At 28.8% G+C, this 17,738-nt stretch overlaps 1 protein-coding gene across 2 annotated transcripts in view; it reads right to left on the bottom strand.

The window, feature by feature from the left end:
* Positions 1-305: 305 nt before the first annotated feature.
* Positions 306-17,738, bottom strand: part of LOC100201811 (uncharacterized) — a 104,905-nt gene continuing 87,472 nt past the window's right edge. For both annotated transcript variants that reach the window (XM_065820204.1, XM_065820205.1), the window contains 2 exons: positions 14,718-16,933; positions 306-762 (listed from right to left, as the gene is read on the bottom strand). In XM_065820204.1, the coding sequence (XP_065676276.1) occupies positions 433-762; positions 14,718-16,933 (2,546 nt within the window). In that variant the 3' untranslated portion in view covers positions 306-432. The remainder of the gene's footprint in view (positions 763-14,717; positions 16,934-17,738) is intronic.

The raw sequence follows: 17,738 nt of genomic DNA, 5'->3' as shown, positions 1-17,738 counted from the left end.
AAGCTCGGAAAATTATCGCTGAAAATTGTGAAAAAAGTAGTATCGCTGAAAATTGTGAAAAATGGTTAAGTATAGACTATTTAAAAAAAACAAAAAACAATTGGAAGTTAAAAAATTAATTTTTAAGTATTTCCCCGAAAAATGATCAAGTAAATGCGTATAAAGATTTCTGAAACCTGGTCATAATTTTTTATTCACAAACTGAGCCATCGCAAAAAATGTTTTAAACGTAAAAAACACGAAAAATTTGTATATGTATATTACCACAAATAATAGTAGTCTTAAATTAAAAAGATAACTATGTCTTTATTTGTCTTTAATAAAAATTTCTTTGTTAAAATAAAACAAAACAAACTCTTTAACACAAAGATTTGTAAAGAAATGAAAAAAAAAACCGAAAAGAAATCTCTTTTGCGTTTTTAAATAAACCGATTATTTTTTGCTGGTTTTATTCTTCGATGTTTTCGGATTTCCTTTTTTTTGATGATTTCGAATTTTTTTTCCTTTTGGTGATTTTGTTAGCGTAGTGTCGGTGTTTTGTTCACAACCAAACCACTCATTTGTTTCTTTGAAACCCTGTGGGCATTTTTGACAGAAATAACCAAAGAACTTGGGCGTCGAATTTTCAGGGCAAACTTTACAGAAAGCTTGGCGACTCCTAATTCTCTGATGAAAATTAATTTGTTCAAAAAGATCAAAATATTTATTTGTATCAGTGCAACATGACTCTGTATCTTCATTAAGAATAACGGGGTTACTAATCTATGGTTAAAAACGATATAAAAGATTTATTTTTTTAAATCTAACATCTCAGACGAGATCGAGTTAAAAAAATAAGTAAAACAGGCAAATTACCTTTTTAAAATATATTAAGATTTAAGATATATTAAGATATTATAAGCATAAAATTATTTATAAGAATAAGTTAATGACTTATTAAGATGGTGTCAGTCATACAGAAATCTGATCAAAGGAGTGACACCAGTTTTTAAATGTAATATAGATACAAATAAGCACAACGTCATTGAAACACATGGAACGTAAACACATGGAACGTAAACACAAACAACATATAATAAAAATTAAAACACATACAATATACAAATAAAGATTAAAGCACATGAACATACAATAAAACAAAACATGCTGAAATCATAATTTGTAGTTTATAATAACAATAAAATTATTAAGAAAAATAAATAAACAAAATTAATGATGATAATTGTAGTAATAATGAAAAGAAAATTAGAAGAATATTATAATAATAAGCATGATAATGTCTAAAAATTAGAATAAAATATTTTAAAGAATTTTTTAAATTGATTTTGTTTAAGATGGGGAAAAGGTATTTTAAGATGTAGTATTTTGGAAACATTCATGATGCATAAAAGGCTCTCCCATTCACAGACGCACTGATAAACAATAGAATGTTTACTATACTTCTGGGTTTTAGAAGATGGTATATTTAGTTTTCCATTGTATATATTTCTAGAGTAGAAATGTACTTGAGTCTACATTTTGTGAACAAGTTTGTAATGGAAAATGGTAAATTTTTATTTAAGGAGTCAAAAACATAAAGAAGATTAGCATACTTTACTAACGCTGGAAATGTTGATGTGTTAAGTTTTTTGAAAGACTCTGATGTATCTAATTTAATTGGTTGAAAGTTTATTATTTTAAAGGATTGAGGCTGAAACGATAGAAACTTGTTAATGCAATAATTTCCAGCTTGACCCCAAACTAGACAACAATAGCTAAAATGAGATGAGAATAATGCGTAGTAAATGAGATAAGAATAATGTAAAACCGTTAATACTTAAAAACTGTTTTCGATCTAAAAAATAAGATCAAAACCAGTCATTTACAATATGCGCATACTCCATAATGTTCTAATTTAGAAATCAAAATAATATGGTCAATGGTATCGAAAGCTTTTTGTAAATTGATAAAAACACCACAAACAAAATGACCAGTATCAAGAGCTTTTCTGATTTTTTCTGTTATACCTATTACGGCAAGTAGAATGTTTTGATTTAAAACCAAATTGAAAATCATTTAAACAATTGAATGAGTTTAGAAAAGAGTACACTCAAGAACACATAAGTTTTTCAAGAAGCTTAATAATGTTAGATAAAAGAGAGGTCTGTAGTTTGTGCACAAAAATTTAGAACCATTTTTAAATAATGGAATAACGCAAGATAATTTTAAAATATCAGGAAATGCTTCATTTATGAATGAGGTATTAAATAGTTTAGAAAAAATATTTGAAAATTCATCGTTAAAATCTGTAAGAATGTTTGTGCAAATGCTGTTTTGATTCAATTTAGATATGAGATGAAATTTCAGGAATATTTGCTAGAGATAATAATAAACTATGTAAATTTAAATATATAAGATACTTTTGATAGTCAACATAAGATGAACGAATATTGGGTTTAAGTTTATGAGCAACATTTTAAAAAAGTGTTAAAAGAGTCAGGCCATTTATATAAGTTTTATTTTCTTGCAAACAGATTGTTAATACTTTTACAAAGTTTGCGGAGATTTTTTACACTTTCTGAAAAAAAATATTTTAAAATGGATTTTTTTACTAAGTTTAATTAATGCAATTATCATATATTTATATCTCTTGAAAATATGACTTATATATTATATATAATATATATATAATATATATATATACATATATATATATATATAATATATATATATATATATATATATATATATATATATAATATATAAGTCATATTTTTAAGAGATATAAATATAAATATGTATATATATATTATATATACATATATATATATATATATATATATATATATGTATATATATATATATGTATATGTATATATTTATACATATACATATATAAATATACATATATAAATATACATATATATATATATATATATATATATATATATATATATATATATATATATATATATATATATATATATATATATATATACAGTATCGGACAAAATGAGTGCAACCAAATAATTCTAATTTAGTTTCTTTATATAAAAGTGCTGCATTTTTTCAATTTAGAGAAATAACTATGTAACTGTTTACAGACAAAGTTCTTCAAGTTTTATTCATCACAAAGTTCATTATTTGTACACGAAAATTAATAAATTAATCAAAAGTATTAAAAATAATTGATTTCCTTCTGGACAAAACAAGTGCAACTCGACAAAATGTTGACCAAGCTGTATTTCGCTATCAATATTTCGTGGCGAATCCTTTGTTGTCGATCACAGCCTTGCATCTTCGAGGCATAGATTCGATCAGGTGATCGATGAAACTTTGTGGAATCGCTGCCCAGGCTTTTTGGATTTGTTCAAACAGTTGATCCTTATTACGAACACCTTCACGATTAATTTTGCGGTTGACTCTCTCCCACAGGTTCTCGATAGGGTTGAGATCCGTAGATTGAGGCGGCCAATCCATCACCGGTAGGTGGTTGTCTTGAAACCACTGCTTGACTACTTTTGCAGTGTGTTTCGGATTGTTGTCTTGCTGAAAAACCCATTTTATTGGCATATTCCATTCAGCATGAGGTAACATCTTTCAGGATATTTTTATACATGAAATGGTCCATTATTCCATCGTTTCGATGTATTGGACTTAGACCGTTAGCAGAAAAACACCCCCAGATCATTACATTGTCTCCACCATGCTTCACGGTCTTATGGCAGTAACATAAATCGAGGCGTTTTCCGACCGGTCGACGTACACGGCAAATGCCATCGCTCCTTGAACTTCGATTCATCACTGAACAGGACAGTTCGCCATTTCTGCACATTCCAGTCAATATGAGATGTAGCAAACAGGAGTCTTTTCTTCTGGTTTTTTAGTGAAATCAGCGGTTTCTTTGCAGGGCGTCGAGAAAACAATCTGGCTTCAACAGCACGTCGTCTGATTGTTCGGTCTGATACAGGCAGCTCTAATTGCTTTTGTATCTCGACTGATGATATCCAGGGATCCTTCTTGATGGATCTGACGATCATAGAATCCTCTCTAGAAGTGGTGGAACGCGGTCTTCCATCTTTGTTATCTGCTGCCAACTTCCCTGTAGAACGATATTTGGAACATAGTCTTGATACGGTCCATTTTTTCACGCGGTATTTATCACAAATACTTTTTTGTGACATTCCACTTACGTAATCGCCAATAATTTTCTTTCTTAGTTCTAATCAAAGACTGTCGGGAGCCATTTTTGCACTTGAAGTCATAAAAATAATAAAAATAAATAGTCACGCTTCTCAAGGCTTACCGTGTTACATTTACCTTGTGATGATACAATAATGCTCTGTGGAACACAACGTCTTGGTTGGATGTGGACTGTATTGATGTAATAAAACACTTGTTGTATTTCACTTCTTGTATTGATGTTCTTCGATAAAACACTTTGATAAAACTCACTTCGATAAACTGTCTTAATAATACTGACTGATTGACTTCCATATACTGAGTGAATTACATGTCGATTTACATGTCTCTTATATAGTAAAATGAACCTGTGTGAACCTGTTCTGGAAGATTCTAGATGCTTCTTTTCGATGCTTCTGGAAGCTTCTGGATGCTTCTGAATGTTTCTGGATATTTCTGAATGCTACTGGATGCTTCCAGATGCTTCTTCTGGAAACTTCTGGAAGCTTCTGCATGCTTCTGGAAACTTCTGGATACTTTCTTTAATTATTAAAAAAATTCCGTGACGTTGACATGGACCAGACTTAAGAAAATGAAACAAACCAAAAAAGTTGCACTTGTTTTGTCCGCTGCAAAATGGCACTTGTCAACGAAATTCTGCCTGTGTGCTGTCACCTGTCAGCTGATTGCTCATGTCATGGCATGCTATGACTCCAGACTCCTGAACTGTTTGCGGTGGTAGTATAGTTCGTTTCGTTTTTAAGACATGTAAAATTAGGAACACTTTTTAGCATTGTTCGATGTTGGTTGCAAATGTTTTGTCCAATACTGTATATATACATATATATATATGTATATATACTTATATATATATATGTATATATATATATATATACATATATATATACATATATATATATGTATATATATATCTATATATATATATATATGTATATATATATATATATATATATATATATATATATATATATATATATATATATATAATATATATATGTATATATAATATATATATATATAAGTCAAAACAACCCACATCGCTTATCATGCAGGTTAGCAGGAAGTGCATCTGATGGTATGTTGTTAGTTTCAGGTGAATTATTGATCAGAAATAAATTATTAGTCATTAGCCATAATGCTACAACAACCGGATTTGGTCTTAACACCAATAAACCATCCTGTAAAAATTTTTAGTGACGGTGACAGTGTGATAAAAGGTCCAAATTGAAGCTTGATTCAGTCAATGTGGGTTCTATACAAGAAAAAAGTCAAAAGACTGCAACAGTCTGCATGCTGCTGCAACAGTCTCACTGTAAAGGTGGCAGTGCTAAGATTATTGGGTATGATGATTGATGGTTCAAATTCTATTGTGTTGTATGTGAAGGAGTGTCAGGTATTGGTATTTTGGTCAGAAAAATCATTAAATCATGCAGTTGAGATAAAACAACTGAATGAGAAGGTGATAATATTAGGATTAGCAATTTAATGAGTTTTATTGCTAAAAATTGTATTCAACAATAAAAATCAGTTATTTATGACATAATACTGGCAGAAAATCTGAAAAAAAAAACAAAGTAATGGGAGAACTCGGAAATTAAAAAAAAAATGCATGCAACCATATATGAAAAATGCAAAATGACAAAAGGAATGCAGGAGTATGTAAAAGTGTTAAATAAATGAAGAAATTTTATAATTATAGAAAAAGTTTGAGAATAAGAAAACCTCTATATTGATTAGTTAAGCATAAGACAAAACAAGCTTTGTACAAAGCTCAATCAGATGAACAGAAGTTATTTGACGAGATGTTAAATTTAGAGGACAAAAAAAATGCAGTGTTCTTATGTCATCTTATACTATAGTTATAAAAAATATCAAAATTTGGAATAAAACTTTAATTAAAGAAATGGAAATGATTGTCTCAAATGACAGAAATGGAAATGATGGGCTCAAATGACAGAAATGGAAATTGAAAGTAATTGGACAAACTAAACTCTGATTACTTTCAAAACCTCTCTGTTTAAAACTACTTTTTCTGAAAGCATATAAAAACATTTTCAATAATTCATAATGAGACATAATTAATTGACTATGAAAAAGTTAACTTATTAATACTTGTAGTTACAAGAACTTAATAATGGTAAGACTGTGCAACACATGTCAATAGAAATGCATATTAAACGATCAACATTTGGCTATAAATTAAAAGTTTTTCGATGATGGACTCATTTCCAAGCATTGTTGAAGACAGGAAGGCCAAAATAAACAACTTTTTACTAAAATAATTTTATAGATTGTCAAAGGCCGATCCGTACTATAGTGTAAAAGAAATCAATAGTAAGTTTACACAGTCACATCAAATTTCCTATTTTTATGCAACAGTAAAGTGTTGCTTAATACAAAACCTTTTAGGCCACCATCCCATTAAAAAATCTTTTGTTTTTGCAAAATATTGCAGGGCACTGAAATTCACTACATAACATTTAAATTAAACAGCAGAATAACTGTATTAAATATATTCGGCTTCCAGTAGATCACCAAAATGATGTAGGAGCAAGTTCCTACAGTGAAAGATAGTAATTAAAGTAGTAATTGTTTGGTTTTAGCCATGATATAGTACGTCCAATCGGTAAAGCTACAGTTAAAGCTGCTCCATGTTAAACCCTCAGTCTATTTAGCGAATTGTAGAATATTTATTGACTACATACATTGACTATTTTACAGCCTGCTGCATAGGAGTGCCTTTACATCGGGTTCGGCATGGAGCAGCAATCCTAAAAAGTCTCCACTGATGAGAGCAAAATAAACAAACAAAAAAACATTATAAGCTGCTTAACTGTAGAATTACTAGTCTATCTATTAAGTTCAAGACATTGAGACAAGAACAAATGATTATAAAGATATAATCAAGGACATAATGCTGACGAATGCAAAGAAGAAAATGTTGCATGGTTAGACTTTCAAACATGACAATGCTTTGAAGCACACATCTCAACTAATTAGGGAAATTTTTGCCCAAAAGAAAATTTGAGTCTCGGAATTGCCAGCACAATCTCCAGACCTGAACCCAATAGAACATCTTTGGGAGCACATTAAGAGAATAATTAGCAGCTCCAAGATCAACAGGAATTATTTGAGTTGATTAAATGCACTTGGGAGAAAATATCAATTGATGTTTTAATTAATTTGGTATTCCACCTAAATGCAATGTCTTCATTACGGCAAATAGTTTACCAACCAAGTACTAGTAGTATCTTATGTATAGAGTATAAACTATATATAACAGAATGTAACATGTAGCATATATAATATATAACGAAAATCATCATAAAAAAATGCTAAAAATTTATTTGTATCAATATTGTTTTTAAAGGACATATTTAGCTAGTCCAATTACTTTTGAGCCAAATATTTTGCATTTTTTTAATAAAATTTTTGTTTTGTCTTTCACAATTGTAGTATAATTTGACATACTTATAAGAAATTGTGTCAAATTTTTTTTGCTGACCTCTAACTTCTCATTTTTCCTAATTCCGAGGGTTGATATATATATATATATATATATATATATATATATATATATATATATATATATATATATATATATATATATATATATATATATATATATATATATATATATATATATATATATATATATATATATATATAAATAAAAGGGAGACAACCTTTTTGCAATTTTTAAAAAAAATGTAAATAAACTGTGTATCTGTTTTATATTTATTTACTAACTTATATTTAATACTTTAGCTTACTTTAATTTATAACTTATTTAATTTATATTAGGATCATTGGAATAAGGTGATGTAGTTTTTCAATAAATTGAATATTCATTTTTTTTTCCCATTACATACCAACAAATGTATAATAAAGAAGCTAATTATTGCAAATGATCCTAAAATCTTCTAGAGGAAAACCTCAACTTAAAGGACAGGTCTTCGCCTCCAAGTGCAGCTGATGAATACAAATTAAATGAGAGTATTCTGATCAAACTTTTTAAAACAAGAAGTAGATAAAAACAGAACAGAATTTTTCCATTGCTTCATAAAGTTTGAATAAAGGGCCTTTCTTAGTCTTTTGGTCCAGTTACTGCCTTGCAAATATGTTAAATATGTACTTCATTTATGTGGTCCCATGCATAATAGACAAAATATAAGTTTCTAACATACTCTTGCCAATATTATAATTGCACCCTATTTTCCAAAAAACTTTTCTACCAAAATGAAAAAAAGATCTTTTTCAATATAATTCCATCTAATTCTATTTCTATGACTTTAAATTACCTCATAATTTACGGGAATTTATGATACTGACTAAACATTGTTTGATCTTGTTATTTATACCAATAATTATACCATCTCAAGTTCTTTATTGACAAGAATCAAATCAGGTCAAGGCATCAGCGGTTCAAGGCATCAGCGGTGCAAAGCATCAGCAGTAAACTAATAAATTTCTATTTTTTTGATTTTTATGTTTATTTGATAATCTGAAATTTAATTAACATCATTACTTTTAACTTTAATAAACCTTTCCTGATGCCTACACCTTTTGTCTATACATTGTTGTATTAGTAATTTTGTAAACAGTTAAAAGTTGTTTCAAGTTACTGTAACTTCAATGTTATTCTATTCATTATATAAATATCTATAGATCATCCAGGTCATGTTTTAAAAATCCGGAAATTTGTTTGGGTAAAATATCCGGAATATATTTTCCCTTATTTTCCTCTTAATTTTGCTTTTACCTGAGTTGTTTTTAACTTTTTTTTTGTTTTCTTTCCGAAGTTTTTATTTTTCTGAGTGATGAGTGAAAATGCTTAAAAAACAAATATTTTACAAAAATTTATACCTAAACTCGTATGTATAGAAAATGTTTTGAATATTTGGAAAAACTAAAAGTTGAAAAATATATCTGGGATTCTGAAAATATCCGGAAAAAGATAATCCCTGAAAATCTTAAAATAAACATCAATTAACGTATAAGATTTAAATATATTAAAAATTTGATGGTTATAAAACTTTTATTTTGGTCATTTACTTATAAACTAAACAAAAAATTTAAAAATTTTTTGTTTAGTTTATAAATTTTTTGCAAAAGATTTTATAAGTTTGAGTTATTAAAAATTTAAATGAATTTATCAGATGCTTTTTCGTGCAGCTGCAACATGTGATGATTGTCAACATTTATTTTCAGATGCTTTTTTGTGCAGCTGCAACATGTGATGATTGTCAACATTTATTTTTAGATGCTTTTTTGTGCAGCTGCAACATGTGATGATTGTCAACATTTATTTTCAGATGCTTTTTCATGCAGCTGCGACATGTGATGATTGTCAACATTTATTTTCAGATGCTTTTTTGTGCAGCTGCAACATGTGATGATTGTCAACAATTTTTTGAGTCATTTTCGTTCTCTTTTTTTAGAATTTTTTTTTTTTTTTTTAAATGTTCAAAATGTTCTGAAAATTTTTTTAAATATTTAGAAGTTTAAATCTTCTTTTCTGGAAGCAACTAGTTGCATCAGTATAGAGTTAATGTCAGAAAAAAAAGCTGATCTTTTTCAACAGATAATTGAAGGCTCATCAAGTAGAAATCAGCAACAAAATGATGTTGTATATTTATATGTTATTATAATGTATATTTAATTAAATAATTAACTATATAAAATAATACATTTTGATCATTTGTTGGAATAGTTTTTTATGTAAATAAGGGAATGCAGTTTAACAATATTTAACGCATATTTTAACACTGTCAGCATATTTAACAAAAGTAATGCGTGCTGATGACACAATTTTTTTTCTGTCAAGTAATAACACTGTCATAACACTTTTTCATGACATGAACATGGAGCTAATTAAAATTTCATAATGGTTCAAGTCAAATAAACTATCAACTGAGGTTGAAAAAACTAAATGAAATTTATTTCATCCAAAATCCCAAATAAATCTTGTTACAAATACATTTTCTTGGGATTTTCATTGCTGAAAATCTTACATGGAAAAATCATATTAAAACCTTGCACAACAATAAAGTTTCAAAAATATTGTAATATTATACAAAGCAAGAAATTTTAAAATAGAAATGCATTAATTTATCTTTATTACTCACTTATCCATTAAAAACTATGCAAATATAGCATTGGGTATATTTGCATAGTTTTGCATTAGTGCAAAAAAAAGGTTTTATCAGCAACAGAAGCATCAAATAGTAAAACTTCTTGAGTTTGAGTTTCTAATCTCTGTTGATTTTTGTTATACTTATGGAAAACCTTTTTTATTTGAAAGGAATAATCTTAATATATATCAACTAAATGCTTTTAATGTTTTATGCTTCATGTTTAAATGTAAGATAAACTTAACTCATATATATTTACAAAATTTATATTGTAAATATATATGAGGTTGTGTTTGTTTCTTGGCAATTAAGCCAAAAAACAAACACAACCTAAGAAATGACAATCTTATCCATCAACATTATTTGCATACAAATTATGGAAAAAATATTTTATACCATATCGCAGAACTTTTCTAGTGAACCAAATAAAATTTTTAAAAATTTTTACAATTTTTTGATGATTTCCAAAGTTAGTATTTTCCCACTTTCAATAGATGTTTATTTCCAACATGGCTGCAAACAACTACTATTGGAAGTTATAAAGCAAGATAATGATTAACAGACGACTCAAAAGATTTATATGATTAATTATATGAATCAGGAAATACAAGATAAAGGGAGCGAATTCCAAAGAACTGATGTGGGAGAAAAAAAACTAGACAAATAAGAATTTTTGGATTACTTAGGTCACAGTTAGCTACAGTCACAGTAAAAAGATGAGACTGAATGACCAGTAACACGAGAATGAATTTTAGTAGATGGCACAAGAGACACTAGTTCTTTAGAGCACCCATTATAGTATTTATAGAAAAGAGTAAAAAAAGCAACATTATGACGATGTGATAATGGTTGAAGAGCAGGTTCAACTACATTTACAATGCGTTTTTGGACCTTGTTGAAAAAAGAAAGGGCTTTATTTGAAGATCTGCTCCAGATACGGCAACAGTATTCCATACAAGGCCGGATCTGAGATTTATAGAGATAGAAAATAGAGTCCGGAGTAAGAAAGTGTTGAGCTTGATAAAGAGATGCAACCTTACCAGATGCTAATTTTGCAATGGATTTAATATATGGTTTCCAAGAAAGATTGGAAGTAAGAGTTAATCCTAGAAGATGAAGGGTAGATGACTCATCGAGTACATTACCGTTCATAAATGTAGGAAGATCTAAATTATTGCGATAACAATTGGCTGAAAAAAATTGGGCTTTATCTGAATTAGAGTTCACCAGCCACTGTGATCCCCATGCTATAGCAGAAGTGAGATCCTTTTTAAGCTCAAATGCCCCATCCAAGCAATCAGAGAGTGTTGGTTTCATATCAAGACATGAATAAATGGTATTATCATTAGCAAACAATGCCACTTTAGATGTGAGAGTTTCTGGAAGATCTTAAATGTAAATTAAAAAAAGTATAGAGTCAAGGATAGAACCAACTTTTATACTACAATTGGTAAGGAAGAATTCAATAATTTTAAAAATGTTACCTAATACACCATAAGAAGAGAGCTTATATAGAAGACCAGTATGCTAAACTTTATCAAAGGCTTTAGAAATTTCAAGAGCAAAAACCTTAACCTTTCCACATTTATCTAATGCACGATAAAACCTATCAGTTATTACCATTAAAAAATCAGCAGTAGAACGAGAAGATTAAAAACATTGATAATCATAAAGTTATTAGGTTCAAGTTGAGAGATAAAGTGTTTGTTAATTAAAGACTCAAAAACCTTGCTTATGATTGTAAGAAGACATTAGTTAGAATTGCAAGTCAAATTGCTCTCCAGAATTTTTGAAAACAAGGATAATAGATGCCGCTTTCCAGCAGTCTGGAAAACAAGACTCTGATAAGAACTTGATAAATAGTTTTGAAAATATAGACAACAGCTTCGGAGAACACTTCTGCAAAACTATAACAGGTATGTTGTCCAGATCACAAACTGTAGAAGAGTCCAAGCAGGAAATCACTTTAGATACAGAAGCTAGAATAATACAAATATCAAACAATGGACCAACCTGTTTGTTGGCTGGATGGTAGAATGCAATTAGTGGAATCAAGAGATACAATCGATGAAAAGTTCTTAGCAAAGTATTCAGCTTTGTCTTTAGGGGAGGTAATAAAATCTGAGCCATGCAAAAGAGGAGGAATAACAAATTTACCCTTAATATAGACCATGTTAAAGATTCTCTGGAAGTCTCTGGAGCCTAATTTTTGAGATGATATACAAGATTTTGTGACTTGAGAATAGCAGACTTTGGCATTAGACAAGACCTTTTTACAATGGTTTCTAGCAATAGTAAACAGACATTTGTTTTCTGGAGAGTTGTTTTGGCAATAGATTGGAAGTAGTGGTTACGATTAGAAATTGCAGCAACACAATTAAAGGAAAATCATGGAGAAGAGTGAGGCTTGACTTGAAATTGTCAAGAGGGAATAAAAGATTCCATGCCAGCCTGAATCCAAAAAGTTATGTAAGTAGTATATCTAAAAAATTAAATACTTACATAAAAAATTAGTCAGCTTTAAGGAAGTTGTATGGGATACAATGATAGGGGGGTTCTGATGTTGAAGAAGAATGAGATAATAGATTTAGTGAGATCAAACCCTGATCAGAAGCACCTAAGGGCGAATGTGGAGAAACTGACCACTGACTAGGATCAGAAACAAGACATAAGTCTAGTAGAGAAGGTAAATGATTCGGAGTCTGGAAAGCGAGTTGGAAAGTTGACTATTTTTGTTAGAGATTGAAAAAGGCCAAAGTTGTGGGCCTCAACACCTGCAGAGTCACTGACAGAGTCAAGACATGAGTCAAGCCATTCGGTTTGATGAGCAATAAAATCACCAAAAACAATGGTATTGACTGAAGAATAATGAGAAAGAACTTGGTCAATTTGATCAGAAATAACATCGAAAAGAGTGCAGTCTTGAGATGAAGAAGAGCAATATAGAATAAAGAGCAAGAAAGATGATAGAGGAAAGTAGTGTTAAACAAAAGCACATAAAAAAATATTCTGTAGATTCAAACTGAGTTTTCAACAAATAGGTGAACTCTTATAAATGTAAATGCCCAAGCCAAACATTTGACTGTTGGAATCTTTACAAATTAAAGGAAGATAACCATCAACATTAAGATCACAAGATGATCACAAATTTTTCTTGGTATACGTTTATTATTTTATATTACTCGTAAAAATTCAGCCCAAACATTTTTTTTATCATTCCCTTTAATATGAACACAACTTGTCTCAGTACTTTAAGATCCCTTTAAACAGTATTTATATATTTTAAAATATTTGGTTATATTATTATTATTATATTATTTAACAGTTCTTGGTGACATGATCCTATAATACTCTTTGAGGATTTGCCGGACATTAGCACTCCCAGACCATTTTTGAGACTAATCTGAAGGGGGCAACCAGCCATTATTTATTTTTTTGGCATAATGAACAATTATCAGTTGCCCTCCTTTAGTGTGTCTTTAAAATGATCTATGGTGCAGTGATGTCTATTTTGACCCCTGTATATATAGTTTTTTGACTTGTTGGCTTTAAGAGTACAGAAGTTAAAAATTTCATTTGACAACAAATTATGTTACTTTTAATTACTTTGACTTTCTTCCAACATTTCCGTGTTGTCTAAATGCCAAAACTACAAAATTAACTGCAAATAAAACTTTTTTAAATTACCGCAAAATGTGTTTTTTAATGCAGATGTTTAATGTTTGAGTTAATTTTTTAAAATGTTTAATTTTATTTTTGCTTTTCAATTTTATTTATTTTAATTTATTTTTATTGAGTGTACACCAACTGAAATAGATAAAACATACAAGGAGTGTACATACATTGACTGAAATAGGTAGAGCGTGCAAGGAGTGTACATACATTGACTAAAATAAGTATAACATGCAAGAGTTCCGCTTTTCTGGGTTTAAGCTAGGGCAGGCAATCTTTTCATTGAAAAATTTTTCATGCCAAAAAATGTTAAAACTTTTGTCCAACTTCTATGTGTTGTGTGTGCATATATATATATATACTATATATATACTACTATTTTACTATATATATATATTACTTTACGTATATATACTACTATTTTACTTTAATAGCCACACCTTTTTAGTGATCACCCATAAAGTACGTACGCTTTTATTTTGAGCTCCTTTTCCCTCCTCCACATTTTGCTATACATTTTTTTGAGTAATCTCCACCTCCCTAAATATACTTATGTTTTTAACCTACCTACCTAACATTTCATGATATTTTTTTCAATTTAGCGTCTCCTTACTTTTATAATTGACCCACTGCCCTCCCATCTCTTCCCCTCTGAGTGTATGTACTTATTGGATGATCCCTTACTGAAATAAATAATTTACAACTTTGAACTAAAAACATTCATCTTACCTCACTTTTTGTTTGCACTTGTTTTTTTGAACAAAACTCTACGTTTGCCTTTAGGTAGATTATATCTATAGGATACAACTTAGTCAACTTTGTTCGACTTCGCAAGGATATTGAAAACTTTGAATCCTCTAACACAGGAAGAAAACCTCCATCTACTTGGCCAGAAGTAAGAATACAGAGATTTGTTAACAATTTTCTACAATCTGTCATTTTATATGGGTTATTTTCAGGTTTTAGACAGTCTTCAGAATTGTATGATATTTTATTTTTGATTTTGCTTTCAAATGAGTATTTTACATTTCTCAAAGTTACGGTTTGCAATTGCATCTCTACTTCGTAAGAAAATGTAACATCCTTTGTCTCAAGTGGTAAAAATAGTTCTAATTTCTTTAAAAAAATTGGTTCTTTTATTTCATTGGAAATCCAGCCATGATTTACCAACCATTGCTTATTTGGAATTTTAAAACTTGTTGTTCCGTTTGTAACCCATTCGTTTTTTTTAGGATCTGCTGAAGGATAATATCGAAATAGCTCATTAGATGACAGTATTCCTTTTTTAATGTCTCCTTCTAAGTTTAATGGAATTAAAACAATTTTTGAAATTGTTTCAGCATTACTACACATATCTGGCATTAAGTTGTAAGATAATAATCGGAAATCACTGGTATCTGGATCCATTAGTATCTGAGTGCAATCACTTGTCTGCATACCATGATTTCTGTAAGTGTATATGTGACATAAATCAGTATACAATCTAAGTTTTTGTGAACGTGTTAGATAAACACCTTTTATCATTTTGAGCTTTTTTTGTAAATCAGTATCACCAGAATCATTAATAATATCTTCTGCGCTTTTTTTAGCTAACATAGATCTTGCACTTCTTGCAAATGCATCCATTATCTCTGATTGTTTTTCCTTAACAACTTCATACTGACCAAAGAGGAGTTTTAGCGCCATTTTTATATTGTTTGCCTTATATTCACCAAATCCACTTGCAACTGTGCCAAGAAGTGATTGAGGATCAGATATTTTTTCAATAAAGGTATCTACCATTGCTTCAACAATACCAGAATATTCATCTATGTCACTTTGTTCAATAGCAGGTGTATAGCCACCATACAATTCTAAAAATGTTTTACAATCAGCAAGGGTTAACTTTATATTTGATTTAGCCTTATTTAAAATATCATTAATTTTAGTAAAGGTTTCTTTATTTTCTGAACGCTTTCCATTTGATTTTTTCAAAATAGCATTTAATTTTTCAATATTTTCAGAATAAACTATTACTATAGTTGCCAAGTCTTTCATATTTTTGGCTATTTCAATTGAAGTCTCCAAAGGTCCGATTATTCCTTCATCTGTATCGGTGATCCATTTAATTGGATTTAACCGGCCAAGGATTTGAATTAAAAGCTTTCCAATCTGGTGTAATAAATCACCAGCCTTCATTGCTATAGCGCTATCTTGTAACTCAAGTATTGAATTAAGCAGATCATCTTCTTTTTCTTTAATAATGTTGTTAGCTTTATCCCACATATCACGCGCATATGTCAAATCGTGGTTAGCGAGTTGATTATCGAAATCAGCTAAATTTCTAAAATATTTTCCAATACTTGTTTTTGTTTTATAGAGTTCATTTTTTAAATAGTCAAAACTTTTTTTAAGAAACTCAAACTCAAGAAGTTTTTGTAAGTTATATTTATCAGATAGTTTGATAGCTTTTTTTGCATTTTCATTTTCAAGGTTTTGTAAATTTGAGAATGCTTCTGATATGACATCATCAACAGAACAGATATTTTGATTATCAGGATTTACTGAACTGCAACTCCATTTCCCAAATCTTTGTTTTAAATCTGTCAAATAATAGTTAAGAGAACTAATTATATTCATATTTGTTCCTGTTAACAATATAGTATCTAATGATTCATTTAACAAATCATCCGACCAATTAGTACATGCAACTGCTGCAGGTTGTTTTATACCAGATAGATAATTTTCTTGTCTGCAATCATTTAAAGACTGTTCGTCTCCTATGCAACTAAAAGTTTTATTATTGTATTCAAAACCATTATAAAATTGTACATCTTTATCTATAGTTATTTCATGCATAAAGTTATATTTTAACATTGTACAAACAACTTTGGAATTTTCTTTTGTCCAATGATTTTGATAAACTTGTTTGCCATTGAAGCGAATAACTCCAAATGTATCAGATGCTAAAATTTGAAATAAATTATTTAATTTGCATTTGTCTTTCACCTGAAAGTATCAAAATAGAATAAAAAATATTGGGAAAAGTATGAAAATAAAAAAGTATTAAAAAAAAACAGAATAAAAAATATTTAAAAGAATGAAAGTACTACTAAAAAAAAAAAAATCCACAAATTAGAATAAAAAATATTATAGAGTAAATATAACTTAAAATATATAAAAAATAATTTTAAAATTTTAATGTTTTTTTTAAAGAAAAATTATTTACAAATATGATATAACAAGGTTTAAGGAAATAGATCGAAATCATTTTCATTTTTTTTCCTAACATAACTGATCCTAAGTATGAAGTTGGAAAGACCATAGCATGGTGTTTTATTATTGTAACTTTTTACAAACATAAATACACTGCTTTTAATTAACTTTTTTGTTGACCTTAAAGGTAAAAAACTTACCAAGAAGCTGAAAGAGCTAGGAGAGGTTCAATAAAAATTATCTAGAATATGTGTCACTTAGTATATAAATTGAAAAAGCTGTATTTTATTCCTTCATATTTATTAAACAAAAATATCATGAAAATCCATAATAGTTTCATTAGAAAATTTAAAAAATTTGATTTACTTAATAATACTTAATAACCATCAGCAAATTGTGATTGTCAAGATAGTATAGATAATATAGGTAAAAAAAAATTGGATTCAACGCCATTCTTTTGGCATGTCACTTAGTACTTTCCTTAAAGTTCCATTCAAAACTATATAAAACTAAACCTAAAATAAAACAAAATAAAAAGTATTTGTCAATAACATG

The sequence above is a fragment of the Hydra vulgaris genome, chromosome 15 (genome assembly GCF_038396675.1).
Source record: "Hydra vulgaris chromosome 15, alternate assembly HydraT2T_AEP".
Lineage (NCBI taxonomy): Eukaryota > Metazoa > Cnidaria > Hydrozoa > Anthoathecata > Hydridae > Hydra > Hydra vulgaris.
The sequence above is the reverse complement of the archived record's forward strand: the minus strand, read 5'-3'. Positions and strand labels throughout refer to the sequence as shown.